The following is a 26,372-nucleotide window of genomic DNA, read 5'->3' on the forward strand; positions in this document are numbered from 1 at the left end:
TATTCTATTCTATTCTATTCTAATTTTCTCTTCTCTTCTCTTCTCTTCTATTTTAATTTAAGGCAGGGGTATCCTATCTGAGCAAGTTTACCTCCTGTGGGCTTCAACTTAGAATGACAGTTAGAACAATTAACCAGTGGCTCCAGAAGTTGTGGATGCTCCAACACTGGAAGTTTTTAACAAGAGATTGGACAGCCATTTGTCTGAAATGGTATAGGGTTTCCTGCTTGAGCAGGGGGTCGGACTAGATGACCTCCAAGGTCCCTTCCAACTTTATTATTATTATTATTATTATTATTATTATTATTATTATTATTATTATTATTATTATTATTATTATTATTATTATTATTATTAACAACCTGCCTCCAGAAGTTGTGGATGCTCCAACACTGGAAGTTTTTAAGAAGAGACTGGACAGCCATTTGTCTGAAATGGTATAGGGTTTCCTGCCTGAGCAGTGGGTTGGACTAGATGACCATGGGAAAAAAGGTCGTAAAATGGGACAAAGCTCATTTAAGAAGTGTCTGGCTTAGCGACAGAAAGTCTGGGGCTCAATTGTGGCCGTTAAGTCGAGGACTACCTGTAGCGTAGGGTCCGAAGGCTTAAGGTAAGCTCTGAATGCAAACTCACTTAAAGAGAAAACACCGCAGTGGGGAAATTAAATTTCCTTCCTTAAGAGAAAAAAATCAGAAAAGTGGATTATATCTCTTTCGTTTTTTCAAGGCCATCCTTCAAACACAAACCCTGTGTCTTATTTAGTTCTGCTCCATGTAAGCCAGCCACTTTGATTGGCAAGCCATAATTTAGGGTTTAGGGTTAATGCAAAGCCAGACACAGTGGCTTAGTCATCTAACTATGCTTTCGAAGGCCACATTTAAAAAATAAAAATAAAATAAAAATGCAGAGATAAAGTTAAAATACTGAAAAGCAGGGGCTGTAGTCTATCAAAGTCGGGCAGAGATTATGTTTTATCTTAATTGCCGCAGACCTATTTTTGGCCATGTTTACATGGTAAATATGAAGCTTTAAAATTTGTTTCAATTTACTTTGCAGTGGAGCAGCACTTGGTTGTTCCACTGATTAATTGTCCTCAACGTTAGGAAGTTTCTCCTTAATTCCAAGTTGCTTCTCTCCTTGATTAGTTTCCATCTATTGTTTCTCGCGAGGGTTTTTTTTGTCTCTATGCATTACAGTTTTTTCTCGGTTACTTGGAAATATTTTATTAATTGCTCTTCAACAGAAGCAATTTTTTTTTAAAAAAAAGAAGAGACACAATGTTTGAACGCAGCGGCTTATTGCAATATGTACATACATGTGAACCTAACCGGGATCCCATCCTAACGTAAGGTAGAGTTGGGATCAACCTACAAAGACAGTTCTCAACTCGTGACCGTAATGGAGTCCGCCTATCACGGTTGTAAATTGTTCGGAAGTAAAATCCCATCAGGTTCCAAGCCAGGAGAAAGACAGAGGAGGCAAGCTGCAATGGGAAAGAAGGCCTCCATTTATTAAGAATCAGAATCAAGAGTCAGAAAAGAGATGGATGGGACCTTGGAGGTCTTCTAGTCCAGCCCCCCTGCTCAAGCAGGAGATCATATACCATTTCAGACAGATGGCTGTCCAGTCTCGTCTTAAAAAACCTCTAGTGATGGAGCGCCCACAACTTCTGGAGCTAAGTTGTTCCACTGATTAATTGTCCTCACTGTTAAGACAGTTCATTAACACCCGAAAGGTGATAAATGTATTCCAGGTTCCTGTGAAGGCGAGAGGCTGACAGAATATTTTATCACGAACTTGTGGCTGCCTTAGTTTTCACAGGATCCTGCAAGAAAAAAAGGGGGGACGTGACAGCAGTCTTCCAGTATCCCAGGGGCTGCCCCAAAGAAGAGGGAGTCAAGCTATTCTCCAAAGCACCTGAAAGCAGGACAAGAAGCAACAGATGGAAACTCATCAAGGAGAGAAGCAACCTAGAACTAAGGAGAAACTTCCTGACAGTGGGAACAATTAACCAGCGGAACAACCTGCCTCCAGAAGTGGTGAATACTCCAACACTGGAGGTTTTTAAGAAGAGACTGGACAGCCATTTGTCTGAAATGGTATAGGGTTTGCTGCCAGAGCAGGGGGTTGGACTAGATGACCTCTGAGGTCCCTTCCAACTCTGTTATTCTATTCTATTCTATTCTATTCTATTCTATTCTATTCTATTCTATTCTAGTCTAGTCTAGTCTAGTCTAGTCTAGTCTAGTCTAGTCTAGAAATAATAATAAATAATAAACCTTTATTGTCAAAGTACAACATGTGTACATTGAGATTAGCTGAGCCTCCCCCCATGCTCTCTCCCCCCAACACACAGTGACAACAAACCCTCCCTCCTACCACACCATGTGAACCAACAACACCACACACCGGCCTCCCAAGTCAATTCTGTATAAGATTATGTCCCATTTAAAAGCCTAACAGCCCACGGATAAAAGCTATTTTTCAGCCTGTTGGTACGGCTGGCTAGTCTAGTCTAGTCGAATCTGAAGTTTAGGCAGAGAAACAGGCATCAAACACCTGGGAGGTTAAGTAAGGAGGAGAGGCGGGGAAGAAAGGTGGTGTCCGAATTACAACCATTTTTTTTCGCTGACCAATTGGGGTTATGATGGCATTGAAAAAAATGACTTATGACTGGTCCTCACACTTATGACCCTCGCAGCATTCCCAGGGTCATGTGATCACACTCTGGATGCTTGGCAACTGGCATGTACTTATGAGAGTTGCACTATCTTGGGGTCATGTGATCCCCATGGCACACCTTCCCAGACGGCTTCTGACGAGCAAAGTCAACGGGGGAAGCTGGATTTGCTTAACGACTGCGTGATTCACTTAACAACTGCAGCGATTCCACTGTGGCAACAAAAGTCGCAAAAGGGGGCAAAACTCACTGAACAACTGCCAGGCTTAGCAACAGAAATTTTCGGCTCTGTTGTGGTCGTAAATCCGGGACTATCTGTACAGGGAGTCCTCCACTTACGACCACAAGGGAGCCCAAAATTTCTGTCGCTAAGCGAGACCGTCGTTAAGTGAGTTTTGCCCCAATTGAGGGCCTTCCTTGCCACAGTTGTTAAATGAAACACTGCAGTTGTTAAGTTAGCAGCACGGTTGTTAAGTGAATCTGGCTTCCCCAATGACCTCGCTGGCCAGAAGCTGATCACATGACCGTCATAAATTCAGCTGCCAAGCCTCTGAATTTTAATCACGCGGCCACGGGGATGCTGCAACAGATGTTAAGTGTGAAAAACAGTCATTTTTTTTTCCCAGTGCCGTTATTTATTTATTAATTTAATTTCTATACCGCCGTTCTCCCGAAGGACTCAGGGCGGTGTACAGGGCAATAAAATGCAATAAAAAAAATACAATATACAAAAGTTAAGATAAGAATTAAATAGAGTAGCCCAATTGCAGTGAAAAATTAATTAAAATTACAATTAAAATACCCCAAACCCATCAGACCAGGCCGGATTGTTCAAACAGGTGAGTTTTCAGGTCACGGCGGAAAGAACGAAGGTCAGGAGCCATCTTTCTTTCAACGGTCGCTAAGTGAACTGTTGTAAGCCGAGGACTTCCTGTATTCTAAAATACTCCAGGCCCCTTTCAAAGAAAGGATTGTAACTGATCCTTATACGTGTTCTAAAAGTCTGTATCCCATTTTAATATGATGCACTCCACCCCATTTTAATATGATGCACTCCAGTTGCAATGTGTGGCAGTGAAAGTTGGACCGTAAGAAAGGCTGAGCGCCAAAGAATGGAGGCCTTTGAACTATGGTGCTGGAGAAGACTCCGGCGAGTCCCTTGGACTGCAAGGCGATCCAACCGGTCAGTCCTAGAAGAGATCCACCCTGACTGCTCTTTAGAAGGCCAGATCCTGAAGCTGAAACTCAAATACTTTGGCCACCTAATGAGAAGGAAGGACTCACTGGAGAAGAGCCTCATGCTGGGACAGATGGAGGGCAAGAGAAGACGGAGACGACGGAGAAGGAGGTGGCTGGATGGAGTCACTGAAGCAGGAGGCCTGAGCTTAAATGGACTCCAGAAGATGGTAAAGGACAGGAAGGCCTGGAGGAACGTTGTCCATGGGGTCGCGATGGGTCAGACACGACTTCGCAGCCAACAACAACAGGGTGGAATGGAGGCCTTTGAACTCTGGTGCTGGAGAAGACTCCTGCGAGTCCCTTGGACTGCAAGGCGATCAAACCGGTCAGTCCTAGAGGAGATCAACCCTGACTGCTCTTTAGAATTTAATTTAATTAATTTAATTTAATTTATTGAGATTTCTATACCGCCCTTCTCCCAAAGGGACTCAGGGCGGTTCACAGGGCATAAATATAAATGACAATACAAAAATTAAAAGACAATTAAATCAATGCCCAAGTTAAAACAAGAATAATAAAACAAGCCTATAAAAAACCCATGTACCCCCATCAGGCCAGACCCGCTAGTTCAAATAAATGGTTCTTCAACCCGCGACGGAAGGATCGGAGGTCTGATGCCGTCCGGAGCTCAACCGGCAGTTGGTTCCATAACGCCGGAGCACCCACAGAGAAGGCCCTCCCCCTGGGGGCCACCAGTCGACATTCCTTGACAGGAGGCACCCTGAGGAGGCCCTCTCTGTGGGCGCGCACAGGGCGGAGGGGAGTCGACGCCGGCAGCAGGTGGTCCTCGAGGTATCGCGGACCCATGCCATGTAGGGACTTAAAGATCATAACCAAAACCTTGAACCTTACCCGGAAGACAACTGGCAACCAATGCAGCTCACGGAGCAAAGGTGTAACATGGGAGTACCGGGAAACTCCCAAGACAACTCTCGCGGCCGCATTCTGTACCAGTTGGAGCCTCCGAGTAGTCTTCAAGGGAAGCCCCATGTAGAGAGCATTACAGTAGTCTAGGCGAGAGGTCACGAGCACATGAGTGACCGTACATAAGGCCTCCCGGTCCAGATAGGGCCGCAACTGGCGCACCAGGCGAACCTGGGCAAAAGCCCCCCTAGTCACGGCCACTATATGATCCTCCAAAGTGAGTCGTGAATCTAGGAGGACTCCCAAGTTGCGAGCCCTATCCACAGGGGGTAAAAGCTCACCCCCCATAGAAAGAGATGGAACATCCCAGGTGTCCCGGGAAGCCGGAATGTACAGCCACTCAGTCTTGTCAGGGTTGAGTTGAAGTCTGTTCCTCCCCATCCAGACCCGAACCGCCTCCAGGCAACGGGACATCACAGCGAGGGCATCACTGGGGTGGTTTGGGGTCGAAAAGAAAAGTTGGGTATCATCAGCATATTGATGATACCCAACTCCAAAACCACGAATGATCTCACCCAGCGGTTTCATATAGATGTTGAACAGGAGAGGCGAGAGAACCGACCCCTGAGGAACTCCACAAGCGAGAGTCCTAGGGGTCGACCTCTGCCCCCCTGCCAACACCGACTGCGAGCGTCCCAGGAGATAGGAGGAGAACCACTGAAGAACTGTGCCTCCCACTCCCAATCCCCTGAGACGCCGCAGCAGGATACCATGGTCGATGGTATCGAAAGCCGCCGAGAGGTCTAATAGGACTAGGACAGAGGAATATCCCCTATCCCGAGCCCTCCAGAGATCATTCACCAGAGCGACCAATGCCGTCTCCGTGCTGTGCCCGGGCCTGAAACCCGATTGGTAAGGGTCCAGATAATCCGCTTCATCCAGGACCAGAGGGAGCTGATGCGCCACCACACTCTCGACAACCTTCGCAAGAAAGCGAAGGTTGGAGACTGGACGAATGTTGTTCAATACAGCTGGGTCCAAGGCAGGCTTCTTGAGGAGAGGTCTCACCACCGCCTCCTTCAAGATGGTGGGGAAATAACCCTCACTCAAAGAAGCAGATATAACCGCCTGGAGCCAGCCTCGTGTCCTCTCCCTAGCTGCATAAACCAGCCAAGAAGGGCACGGATCCAATAAACATGTGGTGGAACTCAGCTTCCCCATAATCCTGTCCACTTCATCAGGGGTCACAGAATCAAACTCCTCCCAGATAACATTGACAAGACCGCCCGTGTCCTGATCGCCAGACTCTGCCCAGCTGGAGTCCAAACCGGTCCGAATCCGAGCGATTTTATCCGACAGATGTTGACTAAACTCCTCGGCACGACCCTGCAAGGGATCCTCCCTCACCTCCTGATTAAGAAGGGAGCGAGTCACCCTAAACAAGGCGGCCGGGCGATTATCTGCGGACGCGATGAGGGTGGAGAAGTAATTACACCTCGCCTCCCTCATCGCAGCGAGATAAGACCTAATGTAGGTTCTTAACCGCAATCGGTCGGGTTCAGATCGGCTGGACCTCCAGCAGCTCTCTAGGCCCCGTTTCCGACGCTTCATCTCCCGGAGCTCCGCGGAGAACCATGGAGCTCGCTGGGATCTGCGCCGGGTCAGGGGCCGCAAGGGTACAACCCGGTCGAGTGCCTCAGTGGCTGCCCTTTCCGAGGCTTCCACTAAGGCATCCGCCGAGTTGTGAGCAATGGAGGCAGGTGGGGACCCCAGCGCCGCTTGGAATCTATCAGGATCCATTAGGCGTCTGGGGCGGTACCATCTAGTTGGCTCCGTACCCCCACGGCGGGGGGTGGCAAAATGGAAGACCAGCCGCAGGAGGTGATGATCGGTCCATGACAGGGGCATAATAAATGGAAAGCCCCCACCAAGATCATCCAACCACCGTCCAGATAAGAAAATCAGGTCAAGGGTGTGGCCTCCCTCATGAGTTGGTTCAGAAATTACCTGCGTCAGGTCCATGGCCGTCATGGAAGCCATGAACTCCCGAGCAAGCTCAGATGAACCTCCCAGGGATGGTAGATTGACGTCCCCCAAAACTATAAGTTTGGGGAACTCAACCACCAACCCCGAGAGGATATCGAGCAGCTCGGGCAGGGCTGCCGCTACGCGACTAGGCGAAATGTACACGAGCAGCAAGCCCAACTGCGCCCCAGAACCAAATCTCACAAAGAGAGACTCACACCCGACTATCTGAGGAACGGTGGTCTCCCGCGGACATAAGGTCTCCCTAACGATCACCGCCACACCCCCACCCCTACCATGAGCTTGTGGCCGATGTAGCACCCGGAAGCCTGGTGGGCAAAGGTCAACCAAAGGGACCCCACCCTCTGGGCCCAACGAAGTCTCCGTGATGCAAGCCAGGTCCGCATGCTCACCCTCAACTAAATCCCTAACAAGGGGAGCTTTGTTAACCACGGACCTGGCATTCAGGTACACCAGCCGGAGCTCAGGAGGCTGCACATCCTCGCTCCCGGAACCTTGGGAAAGAAGCAGAGGGTCGGAGCGCCTCACCGCTTGCAAATAGCGGAGACGGCCCTCCCGGTAACGATACGGCCCTCTGTCTATCCGCCTGCTGCCATTCCCCGTCGTGGGAATTGGTAATCCCACGACCCGCTCATGAGCCCCGGAGACAACGACCCCCCGTTCTCCCCCCGCGCGGTCAGACCCAAGTCTGGCCTGAACTATGGTTGATTGGCCGCCCCCCATAGCCAGACAACCCCTATCTCCCACCCCTCTCCCCAACCCCGTAAATTTTTTTGATAAAAACATAATCAGGGGCCTCTTATTAAATTTATGTTGACGGCCCCTGCCCCTGGCCAGCCAGAAGGCCAGATCCTGAAGCTGAAACTCAAATCCTTTGGCCACCTGATGAGAAGGAAGGACTCACTGGAGAAGAGCCTCATGCTGGGAAAGATTGAGGGCAATAGAAGAAGGGGACGACAGAGAACGAGGTGGCTGGATGGAGTCCCTGAAGCAGGAGGCGTGAGCTTAAATGGACTCCAGAAGATGGTAGAAGACAGGAAGGCCTGGAGGAACGTTGTCCATGGGGTCGCGATGGGTCGGACACGACTTCGCAGCTAACAACAACACTCCAGACCTCCTTTACATGCAAGCTATGTGGGAAGAGCTGCAATTTGCTTTTAAACCAATTTTCATGGGTAAAAAAAAAATCGGGAGCTTTTAAAAAAAAAACACAATTAAGCCGCAACCGGAGCAACCGGAGCCCAGGGAATAACAGCCTCAAATGAGTTGTGCCGTCTTAAGCACTGACTGCAAAATGTAGTAAGAGGAACAGTCCTTCCCAAAATGAAGGCAAATTTTCGGGAGTCGTGGGTGCCGAGATGGGCTGCTGACCGCAAAAGTTTCTAGTCCTCAACATTTATCGCGTTTCTAAAGGCAAAAGAACAAATCACAGGGGAACAAAGGCTTCATACAGAAATAAATGGGAAGTGCAGAGCAGTTGATGGGAGTTGTAGTCCCACACTGGGAAGGAGGCAGGCAATAACTTATGGGATTCTCTTGAAGGTGGAAGGGATGTGAGAGGCATGCATTGCATTCTGGGAAAACACTGGTCCCTATTTTTATCAAATGTCTGTTCTTCCTTTCCTATTCTATTCCAATAGAATAGAATAGAATAGAATAGAATAAGAAATAGAATAGAATAGAATAGAATAGAATAGAATAGAATAGAATAAGAAATAGAATAGAATAGAATAGAATAGAATAGAATAAGAAATAGAATAGAATAGAATAGAATAGAATAGAATAGAATAGAATAGAATAGAATAGAATAAGAAATAGAATAGAATAGAATAGAATAGAATAGAATAGAATAGAATAGAATAGAATAGAATAGAATAGAATAAGAAATAGAATAGAATAGAATAGAATAGAATAGAATAGAATAGAATAGAATAGAATAGAATAGAATAGAATAGAATAGAATAGAATAAGAAATAGAATAGAATAGAATAGAATAGAATAGAATAGAATAGAATAAGAAATAGAATAGAATAGAATAGAATAGAATAAGAAATAGAATAGAATAGAATAGAATAGAATAGAATAGAATAGAATAGAATAGAATAGAATAGAATAGAATAGAATAGAATAGAATAGAATAGAATAACAGTGTTGGAGGGGACCTTGGAGGTCTTCTAGTCCAACCCCCTGCTCAGGCAGGAGACCCTATACCATTTCAGACAAATGGCTGTCCAGTCTCTTCTTAAAAACTTCCAGGGTTGGAGCATTCACAACTTCTGGAGGCAGGTTGTTCCACTGGCTAATTGTTCTCACTGTCAGGAAGTTTCTCCTTAGTTCTAGGTTGCTTCTCTCTTTGGTTAGTTTCCATCTGTTGCTTCTTCTCCTGCCTTCAGGTGCTTTGGAGAATAGCTTGACTCCCTCTTCTTTGGGGCAGCCCCTGAGATACTGGAAGACTGCTATCATGTCACCCCTAGTCACCCCTATTTTCTAAAGCACCTGAAGCCCTTTCAAAAAATAATGGATGGAAACTGACCAAGGAGAGATTCAACCTAAAAATAAGGCGAAACTTTCTGACAGTGAGGACAGTCAACCAGTGGAACAACCTGCCTTCAGAGGTTGTGGGAGCTTCATCGCTGGAAGCTTTCAAAAAGAGACTGGTCTGCCATCTGTCAGAAATGGTGTAGGGTCTCCCGCTCGGGTGGGGGTTGGACTAGATGACCTACAAGGTCCCTTCCAACTCTTTTATTCTATTCTAGCCTTCTCTTCATTAAACTAAACATATCCAATTTGTGCAACCGCTGTTCATAGCTTTAGCCTCCAGTCTCCTAAGCATCTTTAAGATAGAGTAGACTAGAGCTTGAAGGGAACTTGGAGGTGTTCTAGTCCAGCCCCCCTGCTCGAGCAAGAGAACCTATACCATTTCAGACAGGTCCAGTCTCTTCTTAAAAACCTCCAGTGATGGAGCGCCCACGATTTCTGGTGGCAAGCTGTTCCACTGGTTAATTGTCCACACAGTCAGGAGGTTTCTCCTTAATTTCAGGTTGCTTCTCTCCTTGATCAGTTTCCAACCATTGTTTCTCGTCCTGCCCTCTGGTGCTTTGGAGAATAACGTGACCCCCTCTTCTTTGTGGCAGCCCCTCAAATACTGGAACACTGCTATCATGTCTCCCCTATTTCTTCTTTTCTTCAGACTAGCCAAACCTTGGTTGCCCTTCTGTGTGCTCTTCCCAGAGTCTTGACATTTTTTCTTACGTCGTGGCAAGCAAGCTCAGTGCCGCGATCCCTTAATAATAATGAAGTTGAAAGGGACCTTGGTGGTCATCTAGTCCAACCCCCTGCTTGGGCAGGAAACCCTATACCATTTCGGACAAATGGCTATCCAGTCTCTTCTTAAAAACGTCCAGGGTTGGAGCATTCACGGCTTCTGGAGGCAGGTTGTTAATAATAATAATAAACTTGGAAGGGACCTTGGTGGTCATCAAGTCCAACCCCTTGCTCGGGCAGGAAACCCTATACCATTTCGGACAAATGGCTGTCCAGTCTTTTCTTAAAAACTTCCAGGGTTGGAGCATTCACCACTTCTGGAGGCAGGTTGTTAATAATAATAATAAACTTGGAAGAGACATTGGTGGTCATCTAGTCCAACCCCTTGCTCGGGCAGGAAACCCTATACCATTTTGGACAAATGGCTGTCCAGTCTCTTCTTAAAAACTTCCAGGGTTGGAGCATTCACCACTTTTGGAGGCAGGTTGTTAATAATAACAATAAAGTTGGAAGGGACCTTAGTGGTCATCTAGTCCAACCCCTTGCTCGGGCAGGAAACCCTATACTATTTTGGACAAATGGCTGTCCGGTCTCTTCTTAAAAACTTCCAGGGTTGGAGCATTCACCACTTCTGGAGGCAGGTTGTTCCACTTCTGCCCCGTTTCCCCTGCGTTGACCTCCTTCCGCAAGCCTCTTTAATCTTGCGCCTTGCACTTGGCAGCCCCTTGTGCACTTCCGCGGGGAGATAAAAGCGCCAGCTAAAGAGATCACGCTCCTTTCCCTGTATATCAAGCAGCTGTCACAGGGGATTTATCGGGTGCCAAAAAAGGACGAGCTGGGATAACGCCAGCTCTTTCCCCGCCCCGCCCCCCCCACATGGCTGCTGAGAAAGCAAGTTGGGGGTCCTGGGTGAGAAGACCCAGAATAAATTACGGGTCTAAAAGGCCAAATGCAAAGTTTCGATTTCATGAGCCCGGTGTTCTGAACCAGCCCTCTTCTGGCCTTGTAATAAGGCAAACCCCTATTCAGAAAGAAGAGACTGGAGAGCGTCCAAGGCTAAAAGGCATCTGCCAAGATTTATTACGCAGTTAACAAAAACACTAGAGCTTGTCTTCTCAAGCGGAAAAGTTGCTTTCAGCAACCAGCCCCTCCCCAAACACTCCTTTTATAGAGAGCTCAGGGCGTGGTCTCCCTGTGCCTCCTCCCGAGGAGTCCCACAGCCTTTCTTTGTTTGTTCCTGCTCGACTGCCTCCTGCGTCGGGCGTCCTTGAACAGGGCCAGCTGTGGGTCATCTTCCTCCGCACTCTCGGGCTCACGCAGCTGAGAAGAGGTCCCCGGCTGAGGGCTCTGCAAAGCCTCCAAACCATCATCAGCCGGTTCGTTTCCCTCCTCCCCCTCATCTGAGTCATCCGATACATCGGAGCCGGCTGTCGGACCCACAGGCTGGCCCTGAGTCACAACACCCGGAGGGAGAGCAGGGCGAGATCTGAAAGCAAAGGTTTTTGCAAACGGAAAGTCTAAATTCGACAAAAACCTGCAAGAGTGCAAGGTAGTCCTCGGGTTATGGCCGCGAGGGAACCCCAAATTTCTCCTGCTAAGCCAAAGATGGGTTAAGTGACTTTTGCTCCACTTTACAACTTTCCTTGCCACAGCCGTTAAGGGAATCACTGCAGTTGCTAACTTAGTAACAAGGGTGGTTACGTGAATCTGGCTTCCACCATTGACTTTGCTGGTCAAAAGGTCGCACGAGGGGATCGCCTGACCCCGGGGACGCTACGACCGTCATAAATACGAATCAGTTGACAAAAATGTGAATTCTGATCACGTGACCATGATGGGGATGCTACTACGGTCGTTAGGTGTGAAAAACGGTCCCAAGTCACTTTTTCAGTCCCGTTGTAACTCCGAACGATCACTAAACAAATGGTTGTAAGTCGAGGACTACCTGCTTTGCATTTCTGCAAAACCTGATGGGACCAAGAGACGGGGCCTCTTTCAATACAGGTGGTCCTCCACTTACAACCATTCGTTTAGTGATTGAAGTTACAACGGCACCGAAAAAAGTGACATATGAATGTTTTTTCCACACTTACAACCGTTGTAGCCTCCCTATGGTCACGTGACCAAAATTCAGAGGCTTGGCAACTGGCATGTACTTGCGACGGTTGTAGCGTCCCAACGACCTGTGATCACCCTTTGCGATCTTCCCAGCCGGCTTCCGACAAGCTAAGTCAATGGCAGGGAGCTGGATTCGTTTAATGACCGCGTGATTCACTTCAGAACAGCAGCAATTCACTTAACAACTGGCAAAAAAGGCTGTAAAATCGGGCGAGACACACTGAAGAGCCGCCTCGCTTAGAAACTGAAGTTGCCAGTTGCCGTCGTAAGCTGAGGACTACTTTTATTGCTATGGAAAACAGGGTAATCGTTTCCAGCTCAAAAGCAAACAGGCAATAAAAACGTTTCCGTGCAAATGTTTATATGCATATTAATAAAATAGAGCGGCGAAAACAGATACTTATCAATTAAATTGATGGTAAGCAAAATCCCAGCGATGTCAGAGAAAGCAAAATGAAAACAAAAATCTAAATGTCATTCCGGAAGATAAGCTGAGACTGACAAAGCATTTAAAAAAAAATGTATAGGGAGTCCTCAGATTACAATGCTTCATTTAGTGACCGTTCAAAGTTACAACGGCAGTGAAAAAACGGACCTATGACCAGTTTTCACACTTACGACCTTTGCAGCATCTCCAGGGTCACGTGATCAAAATTCGGACACTAGACAACTGACTCGTATTTATGACGGTCGCAGCGGTCCCGGTGGTCCCGTGATCCCCTTTTTGCGACCTTCTGGCAAGCAAAGTCAACGGGGAAGCTGGGTTCACTTAACAACCGTGCGTGACTCGCTTTATCAACTGCAGTGATTCACTTAACGATGGAGGCAAGAACGGTCCTAAAATGGAGCGAAACTCACTTCACAAATGTCTCCCTTAAAAGACAGAAAATTTGGGCCCCATTGTGGTCGTAAGCTGAGGACTAACTGTGCTGTTTTTCCTCTGACAAGGTTTTGGGTTTTTTTGCCATTTTGCGAAGAAGATGATTAGCGGCATCAAAATCCCCAGCCACAACCGCACATTAAGTGGATTTGGGTCGCGTTAAACACCTCCTGGTATTAATTTACAATCTGCACTAAATCGAACATCACATTATTCACACATAAAAATTCATCGCAACCTCTCTGGAATTCTTAATCTCTTAAAGGGATACCTGGATAATATCCAGTACTCAAGTTTTTTTCCCCCCAGGTTTCTTGCCTGACCAGGGGGTTGGACTAGATGACCTCCAAGATCCCTTCCAACTTTATTATCATTATTATTGCTGTTGTTATTATTATTATTTATCATTAAATTTACAGCTTCTGTAAATCTCGGGGTTTGAGGCGACTCTGAGAGGCCTCAGTTATTTACCCCTAAGCCCAGGTAGGTCTCAGTTTACAACAGTTTCGTTTAATGACCGTCCAAAGTTACAATGGCACTGGAAAAAAGGGACTTCTGACCTTCTCCGCACTTACAACTGTCGCAGTGTCCCCCATGGTCACGTGATCCAATTTCAGATGTTTGGCCACTGATTCATAGTTATGACGGTCATGTGATCCCCTTTTGCGACCTTCTGACAAGCAAAGTCAACAGAGGAAACCAGATTTACTTAACAACTGTGTTGGTAACTTAACAACTGCAGTGATTCACTTAACGACTGCGGCAAAGAAAGGTCTTAAAATGGGGCAAAATTCACTTAACAACTGTCTCAGTCAGCAACGGATATTGCGGGCTCTGCTGTGGTCGTAAGCCGAGGACTACCTATATAATTTACTCAGTCTTTTATTTTTCTTTCTTTCTTATTACATTTACAGTTATATGCTCCTCATTTCTCTGAGGCAGCCTCAATTATTTACAGCTAAATAATGCTATATTAGCAAGCGATAATTTCCTTGACATTTCCAAATCCCTGACTGGCATTTTATGACTTCGTTTTAAATCCCTGATTTGTATTTTATTACTTCCTCCTCTGCCGAAAACATTTCCATCCTTAAACTGCCTAATAAAAATACAAAGCAGAGGCGTTTAAAAATGAAAATCCCCTGGAAATTAAAATCAAGTCACCACGCCTTTGATCGCATCCAGCCGTCCTCCAATTGCTAGATGAGGATGTTCCGGAGTTATAAGCTAATTAAAACTGAATAACTCATTTGCATTTTCAACAACCGGGCGCCGAAAATCTCCCCAGCGTGTTTCCAGGTAAGACAAGTTAGGGGTGTGGTGTGTGTTTTGTTTTTTTTTGCAAAAGCTGAGAATTTACCGAGATGAGAAAGAGGGGGGGGATATACGTTAAGAAATTGGCTGGGGAAAGGAAAGGTAAATCGGCTTTAAGCTCAGGCATTGTCGGGATCATAAGAAAGGCCGAACGCCAAAGAATTGAGGCCTTTGAGCTATATGGTGCTGGAGGAGACTCCTGCGAGTCCCTTGGACTGCAAGGCGATCAAACCGGTCAGTCCTAAAGGAGATCAACCCTGACTGCTCTTTAGAAGGCCAGATCCTGAAGCTAAAACTCAAATACTTTGGCCACCTAATGAGAAGGAAGGACTCACTGGAGAAGAGCCTCATGCTGGGAAAGGTGGAGGGCAAGAGAAGAAGGGGACGACAGAGAATGAGGTGGCTGGATGGAGTCACTGAAGCAGTAGGCGTGAGCTTAAAGGGACTCCAGAAGATGGTGGAGGACAGGAAGGCCTGGAGGAACGTTGTCCATAGGGTCACGATGGGTCGGACACGACTTTGCAGCTAACAACAACAACATTGTCGGGAAAAATATATTTTACGCTTTGGGAAAATGGCTAGCCACTGGACAGTTTTGAAGTAGTCCGCTGTGGGAAGTCAGCCTCCCCAGAGAAAGAAATATTTGGGGGAATATTTAAAAGGCAAAATATATTTCCCCAAAGGAATAATAGAAAATCTTAGGCAGAAACCACCACCCACAAGTCTCTCTGCCCCAAGCAGAAATCAGACCAGCTTTTAGAAATACAGATTGTAATAATTCAGTGGTGGCGAACCTATGGCATGCGTGCCAGAGGGGGGCACTCGGCGCCCTGTCTGTGGGCACGCGCACCTCGCTCTTTGGCTAAGTTTTCGCAGAAAAAGCCATTTTTCAAGCCCCTTCCTAGCCAAAACAAGCCTCCAGAGCGAGCCCGCTGTTTTCAGCTTTGAATTATATCAAGTCTGACACCAGAAACAGACTAACAGATGACCTGAGTGCTGCATGTATTGCCCTCAAACTTACAAAGTATGAGCCAAGGTCAGACAAATGATCAGCATGCATACAACAGCAAAAACCCCATTAATTGTTCAAAAGCATGCCAAATGCAAACCTTTACTTTTCAGTACAAAGTTGTTTGCATCATTGAAAGCTTTGTCACTTTTTTTAAAGACAAAAGATGTTAATGTATGAGTTGTTGTTTTTTTTCTAAACTAAAACCTCAGTATTCAGGTTCAATTGCCGTGTTGGCACTTTGCGATACATAAGTGCGTTTTGGGTTGCAGTTTGGGCACTCAGACTCTAAAAGGTTTGCCATCACTGTAATAATCCATTCAGGAAGAGTCGGGAAGCTAGAAGATTAGGAAGACAAAGACCCCTAAAATCTACATACCCTACCCAAACTCTAAAAGACATGACGTTTGGGGATATAATTTATTATTAATTTATTATTATTAATGGGATTTATATCCCACCCTATCTCCCGAAGGACTCAGGGCAGCTAACAACAAACATATAATAAGTACAGAAATTAAGATAAAAATAAAATTAAATAGGATGAACCCACCAATACCAAAAGGGGACACTCAGATTCAGGTCAAAATACATGACACAGGAAATACAAAGCCTCAAACAGGAACAGGAAACAACCCCCAAAGCCCCGGAAGGTATAAAAACCCACCACTCCCTCTTCAATAAACTGCAACCATCTTTCTAAAGCAGTCTCCATTTTGTTTATTCCCGGCTTGGACTGGACCCCGATGATTTTTTTTTCTTTCTTTCTACACCATCAAAGGGAGATTTAAACAATTCGCAAGCCAGGCTCGGCCAACGGTTGTACAAGCCAAACAGGGCTCTGACAGTACAAATAGTCCTCAATTTACAACCGTTCATTTAGTGACCATTCAAACGTAGGAACGGCACTGGAAAAAGTGACTTACGACCATTTTTCACACGTATAACTCTTGCAGCATCCCCCCCTGGTTACGTGATCGAAACTCAGACGCTTAGCAACTTGACTCATACTTATGACCGTGGCAGTGTTGCTTGGCAACTGAGTCGCATTTATGACCGTGGCAGCATCCCTGGGGTCACCTTTTGCGAATTTCTGACCGGCAGTATCAGTGGGGAAGCCAGATTCACTTAACAAAGTGCAGTGATTCACGTAACAACGGTGGCAAGCTGAGGTCGTAAAATGGGGCAAAACTCAGCTGACAACGGTCTCAGAAATTTGGGGCTCAGTTGTGGTCGTTAAGTCAGAGGCTACTTGTAATGGTATGTGGGAACGACCTTGGCATACAGAAAGAAGCAATGCTGCCTATGAAAATAATCAGATAAGAGACAGGTCAGCCCTCAGCTGCATAACGGAGAGACGAAGAGACTCAGAAAACGAATAGAACAACGAATACTGAATAATGAATAACTTTATTGTCACTTTGAATGTACCCTAATCGGCGTACATTAAAATAAAATTTCGTTGCATGCAGCTCTCAAGAAAGGTCTCCACCTCCGATATGCACTACACGACTATGACAAAAATAAATAAATAAATGCAGAATTATGCATAGACTCACATAGATTATATGACGCAGAGAAACAACATCGTCCAGCTTGGGTTATGTAGACCTGTCCTTGGCCAGAAAAACGTTTCTCCCTAATTTCTCAGGCTGCAAAGGAGACTGCGGAAGACTTGTACTTTCAGATTTGAGAAATTCTGTTCCCCTAGCCCAGGGGTAGGCCACCTTGGCTCTTTTAGGACTCGTGGACTTCAACTCCCAGAATTCCTGAGCCAGCCATGCTGAGGAGAACTGGAGAGGTTCCCATGCTGAGCTAGGCTGGCTCAGGAATTCTGGGAGTTGAAGTCCACGAGTCCTAAAAGAGCCAAGGTTGCCTAGCCCTGCCCTAGCCTTATAATAAAGTGGAATTAGCTTACCTGGTTGTGTTTCTTGTCTGGTCTACCTGTCCTGAGACTGTCGCAGACTCACCTGAGCGTTTTGCGGATCATGTCTTCGTCGGTGATCCCGTAGTATGTGAGGGTTTCATTCCAAGTGGGATTTAATGTATTCCGCAAAGTTTTGGTCCTCAGTTTGTTCGCCTGGGCAGGGAAAAAAAGAAAACAGTCGATTCATATCCCGCTTTTATTCCTTTTATAAATAACGCAGGGAATACTCCTTCCTATGCATTTTTCCCAGAACAACAACCCGGTGAGGTGGACTGGGCTGAGTTACCGCCCCAAACTCAGCCTGACAGCTTTCATGCCTAAGGCGGGACTAGAACTCACTGTGTCTCCTGGTGATTGGCCCAAAGACATCCGCCTAAGGCAGGACTAGAACTCACCATCTAGTTGAGTTTTCATGTCTAAGGTGAGACTAGAACTCACCCTCTCCTGGTGATTGGCCCAAAGTCACCCAACTGGCTTTCATGTCTAAGGTGGGACTAGAACTCACCCTCTCCTGGTGATTGGCCCAAAGTCACCCAACTGGCTTTCATGTCTAAGGTGGGACTAGAACTCATCCTCTCCTGGTGATTGGCCAAAAGTCACCCAACTGGCTTTCATGTCTAAGGTGGGACTAGAACTCACCCTCTCCTGGTGATTGGCCCGAAGTCACCCAACTGGCTTTCATGTCTAAGGTGGGACTAGAACTCACCCTCTCCTGGTGATTGGCCCAAAGTCGCCCAACTGGCTTTCATGACTAAGGTGGGACTAGAACTTACTTTCTCCTGGTGATTGGCCCAAAGTCACCCAACTGGCTTTCATGTCTAAGGTGGGACTAGAACTCATCCTCTCCTGGTGATTGGCCCAAAGTCACCCAACTGGCTTTCATGACTAAGGTGGGACTAGAACTCACCCTCTCCTGCTGATTGGCTGAAAGTCACCCAACTGGCTTTCATGACTAAGGTGGGACTAGAACTCACCCTCTCCTGGTGATTGGCCCAAAGTCACCCAACTGGCTTTCATGTCTAAGGTGGGACTAGAACTTAACCTCTCTTGCTGATTGGTCCAAAATCACCCAATGGCTTTCATGTCTAAGGTGGGACTAGAATTCAGTGTCTCCTGGCTTCTATCCTGGTGCCTTAATCAACAGACTACACTAGCTAATGGGAGTTCGTGCAAGAGAACAGATTAAGTTCCGAAAGGCCATCCTTTGCTTCAGGTGTTTTAGTACACTGACGCCTTTCAAATTTCCTTTATTTAGTTTTGTGCAAATCCCTGCGTTTAGATTTGCAATCACGTCTTGTTTATTTATGTCTCACGTTTCTATCCCACCGCAATCAAACACTCGTTGGGTGATGTCGAACAGCAAAAAAAAAATACAATTAAAGCCTCCGTGGTCCAATGGTCCATAAAAGTGATAAATGCCGCACCACCAGATATTAAGCACGTCAACAATAAAAGTAGAAATTAAAAGACGGGCAGGATAAATCACAGAAGCTTTCTGAAACGGTTCCACCTTTGGAACCAATCCAATGCAAAGCAGCCCCTGCTTTAAAATTTATTTATTTATTTATACCCCACTTTCCCCCCCCTCCCAAATAACTCATGTGGGACCATGCAAATCAGCCCAAGTTGCAAAAGGACGGTTGAATGTTTGCTTTTTGTATTTTATAAGTTAATCAAATAAAAACTTTTACTGAAATGTAGTAAGTGGACTACCTCGAACATTTATTTTTATTTTATTTATTTTAATTCCATTTATATCCCGCCCTTCTCCGAAGACTCAGGGCGGCTTACAAGCTTAGCAGTAGCCTTCATTCTATGTGTATGCCTGCTTGTTAGGGCTTTCACACACACCCCAAGCGGCATTATTACAAAGTCAGCTTAATTGCCCCCAACAATCTGGGTCCTCATTTTACCTACCTCGAAAGGATGGAAGGCTGAGTCAACCTTGAGCCTGGTGGGATGTGAACCTGCACTAATTGTAGGCAGCTGGGGTTACTTATGGAGGCATTCGCCCACTGCTCCACCGAGGCTCAGCATTCCCAAAAGACTTAGGGGAAAACCACTATTGGCTGAAGATGAACTGGTCAGGGGGGGTGGGGGGCCTGGGATGAGGGGAACACTAGAAACAGAACAGAGCTGGAAGGGACCTTGGAGGTCTTCTAGTCCAACCCCCTGCTGAGGCAGGAAACCCTATACCATTTCAGACAAATGGCTGTCCGATCTTTTCTTAAAAACCTCCCGTGTTCGAACACTCACAACTTCCGGTGGCAAGTTGTTCCACTGACTGGTTAATTGTCCTGGCTGTTAGAAAAGTTTCTCCTTAATTCCAGGTTGCTTCTCTCCTTGATGCAGAGCCATCCATCATTTCTTGTCTTGCCATCGTCTGGTACTTTGGGAAACAAGTTGACACCCCCCCCCCTCTTCTTTTTTGCAGCCCCTCAAATAGCGGAAGACTGCTATCATGTCACTCTTTTGGCACGGGAAAATTTTAGTTCCAGTGCCTGATTCTTCTGCAACCAGTCCTCTTTCGACCAAATGAAAGTCCTAAGGGAAGGTTGTATAAACCTGGTTTTAGTATGTTAAAGCTTAGTTGGATAGGAGAATAGTTTTATAAAATTGATATAAATTGTTTTATTTGTGTTTGAAGTTAATTTGTAATATTTTTATGGGTAATATTGGAATAGGTAATAGAATATAAGAATACAAGAATGATGTGATTATATATAAGAAAAAAAAATTAAGTTTGGAAAATAATCTATGGTATTTTAAGTTGTATAATATATTAGGATAATATGAATTTAAAGCTTAGTTGGAAAGAGGAACAGTTTTAGACAATTGATATAAATTGTTTTATCTGGGATTGTTTTTTATTGGGAATTAGATTGAAAAGTATTATTTTGTATTTGAATAATCATTGATATGATATATATATATATATGTTTGGAGTTTATCTATATGAGTTAAAGTTCAAAAGTCTAAATAGTTTAGGATTGTTTGCATAAGTTAGATTATAATTGTTTGTATTTTTATACCCTGTATTTTGCTCTGGGAAGTGGGGGGGGAGGGGAAAGGGAGGGAGGGGTTGGGGAGGGGGAAGAGGGTGGGAGGGGAGGGGGTTGGGAGGGTTTTTTTTTTTTGGTTTGTTAAAGATAAAATGTATTGTAAAACTTTTTAATAAAAAAAAAGTCCTAAGGGATTGGACCGGGGCAGGTCTGATGCTTAATTTTCAAGAAGAAGAAGAAAAACGCCCAGGAAATAAACCACAGCAGCAATTCCACGGAATGCCAGCAATATATTATTATCCTGCTGAGTTACGGAGACGTTTTAAAGGGTCGGGAACCCTATTACACTCTCCTTAACTACCTTTTTTTCCCCTTTCCTTACTGTTACAATCCACCCCACGCAAGGTTTTGCATAGGATCCTGATTATGTCTTTTTTTTTTTACAAAAAGGTCAGCGTAGCGTAATTCTTGGCAACTTCTTGGCTCCAGCTGTATATCTATCTCCTTTTGGCATTTCCAAAGGGCATCAAGTCTGCAGCAAAACACGACGGTGCCAGAATGAAGCCGCCCGTGCGGAATTATGCAGAAAATACAGGTAAGTGGTCCTCAGCTTACAACAGTTTGTTTAATGACCGTTCAAAGTTACAATGGACACTGGGGGGGGAAAGTGACCTGGGACCGTTTTTCACACTGACGACCTTTGCAGCATCCCCAGTTGCAGTGGCAACTGACTCGTATTTATGACGGCCGTGGCGTCCCGGGGTCACGTGATCCCTTTTTGGGTGACCTTCTGACACTCAAACTCAATAAGAAAACCAGATTCACTTAACGACCGAATTACTAACTTATCAAGTGCAGTGATTCGCTTAACGGCTGGGGCAAGAAAAGTCTAAAACTGGGGCAAAACCCACTCAACAAATGTCTCGCTTAGCAACGGAAATTTTGGGCTCGACTGTGGTCGTACGTCGAGGACTGCCTGCAAAGAAAATATAACCATGTTTCGTGACTTAACTCCGTCTCTTGTGCATCTGGCGCCCTCCCCTTTAAGAAGATGGATCCCCTTTTGAAATAAACGTTTGAATCAGGATTTCATGACATTTGCGGAACTGATTTCTTTTCTTCTACGGGGGTAAGCTTTTAAATCGGTAGGAGAACAGAAAGAAAGGGGGGGGGAATTCAAGAAACTGGACAGCTATCCATCTGAAAAGATATAGGGCTGTGGTGGTGAACCTATGGCGCACGTGCCACAGGGGGTACGCTGAGAGCCCTCTCTGTGGGCACGCGCGCCGTCGCCCAAGTCCTAGGCCTTCAGCTGGGTTTTATAAAACATTTTCGCTTTAGGCCTCCGCCGCCGTGTGCAAAAAAAAAAAAAAAAAGGTTCAATCAATCAATTTCAACTTCTCGCGGGGAAAAAAAAAGATCTCGCAAAGTTGGAATTGATTGATTGAACTTTTTAGTCCCACCCAGTCTGCCGTTACCACTGCAGCCACGCCCACCCAATGGGCCACGCCCACCCGGCACCCGACGATACATAAGTGGGTTTTGGGTTGCGGTTTGGGCACTCGGTCTCTAAAAGGTTCGACATCGCTGGTATAGGGTCTCCTGCTCGAGGAGGGGGCTGGACTAGAGGACCTCCAAGGTCCCTTCCCAACTCTATTCTGATTGAGATTGAGAAAAACGGAGTCAGAGGGAAGGCAGGGAAGCTCCCATTATTAATGACAAGTAATTTTGTTTAAACGAGCATGTCAGAGTTGGCTGGGCTGTGATTGTTCTGTCTACCCTTTGTTATTTTTGCTCACCTCCCAAACACTTGTATTAATTTACTTCAAAGCATGTCATCATCCCTTGGCTTAACCTACTTCAAGACATGTCAGGAAGATAAAGTGGCTGATATGTGCTCATTAACTCCACGGCTCCGCTTCTGAAGGGAGGAGGAATTTGTATTTATTGATTTAATATCATGGTTTTCGGCTTGGAGAGGAGTGCTGAATACTCAATTAATTTGCTCAGCTAATTAGCAGCTTTTTTTGGCCCAAGCATATACAGGTAGTCCTCGACTTACGATCACAGCTGGGCCTTACAGCCGTTATGCCGGGGGGGGCGGGTTGCCCCATTTTACGACCTTGCTTGCCACTGTTGTGTAAGCGAATCGCTGCAGTCGTTAAGTGAATCGTGCGGTCATTAAGCGAATCTGGCTTCCCTGTTGACTTTGCTGGTCGGAAGGTCACAAAAGGGATCGCACAACTCCAGGCAAGCGTCATTCATACGAGTAGAGTTGCCAAGGGATGCTGCAGTGGTCGTTCAGTGTGAGAAATGGTCCTAAGTCACTTTTTCCAGTGCCGTTGTAACTTTGAACGGTCACTAAACCAATGCTGTAAATTGAGGACTATCTGCACTTAGCGAATTAGCAGACTTTTCCCCCAAACACATATTTCCCTGAGTATTTTAGTGCAGAGGTCTCCATCTTTTTTGGTTTGGCGGCCCGGAAAGGGAGGCAGCCACCACTACGGGCTTAAGCACAAATGGCTCATGTGCGCGTCCATGCAAAAATGACCTCCCTGTGCATGCACACAAATGGGCCCTGCACGAGTGCATGCGCACATGCAAACAGCCAGACGCAAGTGCACGTGCACATGCAAACAGGGCTGCATGGGCACGAGTGGTGCAAATGGGGCAGCACTAGTGCCGGTGGGATCCTCCGGGGCGGGATGGTGCTAGCATCGGCGGGATGCTCGGGGCGGCGCTAGTGCCGGTGGGACACTCGATGGTGGAGCAGGGCAATGCTAGCGCTGGCGGGATGTTAGGCGTGGTGCTACTGCCGGTGGGATGCTCAGGGCAGAGTGGTGCTAGCACCAGCAGGATGCTCGGCACGGCACTAGTGCCGGTGGGAAGCTCAAAATGGGGTGGTGCTAGCGCCGGCGGGATGCTCAGGGCGGTGCTAGCGCGAGTTTGAGGGGGGTGAGTGCACGCGCGTGTGCATGTCCACTGGCCATTCCTTCATGCAGCTCAGTAGCCAAGCAACCGCGGCCCAGTAGTGGGCCGCGGCCCACAGGTTGGGGACCCCTGTTTTAGAGACACCTTGACCAAAAATAAATAAAATAAACCACAGCTTATAAATAAATATGAATGCATTTTTTTATCCTGTTGGGTGGGGGATTGGCCACTTTGAAAGACAGTTTTTTTTTATTATTACTATGAAATTTATTTGCTGCCCATCTCACAACTCTGATTTATCGGCCTTTCTGCACCGTTATGAAAAGCAACACAAGGCCTTCGAGCAGATGCACACCCTCTGCAACGGATTAAAATAGAAAGACCGTGTCAAAACGACAATCTATCAATCTATGAGAAAGTTCTACCACGGCTGGGGGGAAAAAATATCAAGACTTTAGCGCAAAAAGTGAAAGCGGAATCCAGATGAGCTTCACCCAAGCAGTTTAACTGGGTCTATGCAAATCAGCGCAAGTTGCAAAAGGGCTGCTGAATATTTTACCTTTTTTAATATATATATATATATATATATATATATATATATATATATATATATATATATATATATATATATATATATATATATATATATTTATCCTGCCTTTATTATTTTTATAAAGAACTCATGCAGGCAGTCCTTGACTTACAATCACTCATTTAGTGACCGTTCTAAGTTACAACCTTACTGAAAAAAGTGACTTATCATCATTTTTTACACATACGACCGTTACAGCATCGCTTGGCAGCTGACTCGTACTTATGATGGTCACAGTCTCCCGAGGGGGGTGTCACGTGATCCCCTTTTGTGACCTTCTGACAAGCAAAGTCAATGGGGGGGAAGCCGGATTCACTTAACAACCGGGTTCCTCACTTAACAACTGCAATAATTCACTTAACAACGGTGGCAAGAAAGGTCGTAAAATGGGACAAAATTCAGCAATTTTCTCGCTTAGCAACGGAGCAATGGCTCAATTCCAGTCATAAATTGAGGACTATCTACATTGTACATCCCAGATGTTTTCTATTCAGTGGCTTTTATTAGAACATTATGATGCTGGCTTTTTTATTTTCCCCACATTTCTTATGAATCCTAACATGCTGCTGACCTTTCTTGGTATAGATTAGGGGTAGGCAACCTTGGCTCTTTTATGACTCGTGGACTTCAACTCCCAGAATTCCTGAGCCAGCATGGCTCAGCATGGAAACCTCTCCCTTTTCCCTCAGCGTGGCTGGCTCAGGAATTCTGGGAGTTGAAGTCCACGAGTCATAAAGCGGCCTAGGCCTAGACCAGGGGTAGGCAACCACGGCTCTTTTATGACTCGTGGACTTCAACTCCCAGAATTCCTGAGCCAGCATGGCTCAGCATGGAAACCTCTCCCTTTTCCCTCAGCGTGGCTGGCTCAGGAATTCTGGGAGTTGAAGTCCACGAGTCATAAAGCGGCCTAGGCCTAGACCAGGGGTAGGCAACCACGGCTCTTTTATGACTCGTGGACTTCAACTCCCAGAATTCCTGAGCCAGCATGGCTCAGCATGGAAACCTCTCCCTTTTCCCTCAGCGTGGCTGGCTCAGGAATTCTGGGAGTTGAAGTCCACGAGTCATAAAGCGGCCTAGGCCTAGACCAGGGGTAGGCAACCACAGCTCTTTTATGACTTGTGGACTTCAACTCCCAGAATTCCTGAGCCGGCATGTCTCAGCATGGAAACCTCTCCTTTTCTCCTCAGCATGGCTGGCTCAGGAATTCTGGGAGTTGAAGTCCACAAGTCCTAAAGGAGCCAAGGTTGCCTATCCCTGGATAGATTCTCCTGCTATGGGTATAGGATCTCTTGCTTGAGCAGGGGGCTGGACTAGAAGACCTCCAAGGTCCCTTCCAGCTCTATTCGGTTCTATTTCTCACAACAAATGCGCACTGTTTCTCCACCTCTGTCGTTCTGCTCCCCAATTACTCCAACAACTTTTCCCTCATTTGTCACCACTAATTCTACCCCTGTGTGCATAGTTAGGATTTTTGCACACAACAGGCATCACTTTACAGTTGCTCACATTTAAAAAAAGAAAAAAAAACAGGTCAAGCACAGGAGAGATTGCCTGAAGAGATTGCTTGGTTTTGGGGGGGTTTTCGAGCGCCCCCCCCAGAACGGAGATGTTATGAGGCAGGTGAAGAAAACAAACAAACAAGCAACTTCTGTAAGCAATCTTTTCATTCTCTAACTTAATTTTTTTGTCTTTCTTCCCCCCCCCCCACTCGCATAATGGAGTTAGACTTCCGGAGAAAAAAGGAGGAACCTGCCCCACTTTACATCGGGGAGGACTGTGTGGAGAGAGTTTCCTCCTTTAAATTTCTGGGAGTCTACCTCTGTGAGGATCTGACCTGGAAAGTTAACACAACCCAGGTGGCCAGAAAGGCCCAACAGAGGCTTCACTTCCTCAGGGTCTTGCGGAAGAACAGGGTAGAACAACAGCTAATGGCCCTCTTTTACCGGTCTACTATAGAGCGTCCTCTCGTATGGTATTGTGGTTTGGTATGCTGGCCTGACAGCCGCGGATAGGAAGGCATTACAGAGGGTGGTGAGCACAGCACAAGACATCGTGGGCTGTCCCCTGACACCACTGGATGACCTCGCCAGGCCCCGCTGCTTTGGAAGAGTGAGGAAGATTCTCAGGGAGGACTCACACCCTGGACGGTATCTCTTTACTCTCCTCCTATCCGGTAGGAGATATAGGAATATAGCCAGCCGTACCAACAGGCTGAAAAATAGCTTTTATCGGTGGGCTTTTAGGCTTTTGAACGGGAAATAATCTCTGTGAACTTATGCAGAATTGACTTGGGAGGCCGGTGTGTGGTGTAGTTGATTCACATGGTGTGGTAGGATGGAGGGTTTGTTGTCACTGTGTGTTGGGGGGAGAGAGCACGGGGGGAGGCTCAGCTAATCTCAATGTACACATGTTGTACTTTGACAATAAAGGTTTATTACATTTTATTACATTGGAGAGGAAGGGATGATAAGAGAGTAAGCAAGCACACGATGTGGAACACATT

At 46.1% G+C, this 26,372-nt stretch overlaps 1 protein-coding gene across 1 annotated transcript in view; it reads right to left on the reverse strand.

The window, feature by feature from the left end:
- DOC2B (double C2 domain beta) overlaps positions 1-26,372 on the reverse strand; it is a gene marked incomplete at both ends in the record, with an annotated part of 141,985 nt that overhangs the window by 46,682 nt on the left and 68,931 nt on the right. The window contains one exon of the mRNA XM_083379832.1: positions 17,385-17,494. Coding sequence (XP_083235958.1) covers positions 17,385-17,494 — 110 coding nt within the window. The remainder of the gene's footprint in view (positions 1-17,384; positions 17,495-26,372) is intronic.

Source organism: Vipera ursinii (assembly GCF_947247035.1).
Source record: "Vipera ursinii genome assembly, chromosome: 1".
Taxonomy (NCBI): Eukaryota; Metazoa; Chordata; class Lepidosauria; order Squamata; family Viperidae; genus Vipera; species Vipera ursinii.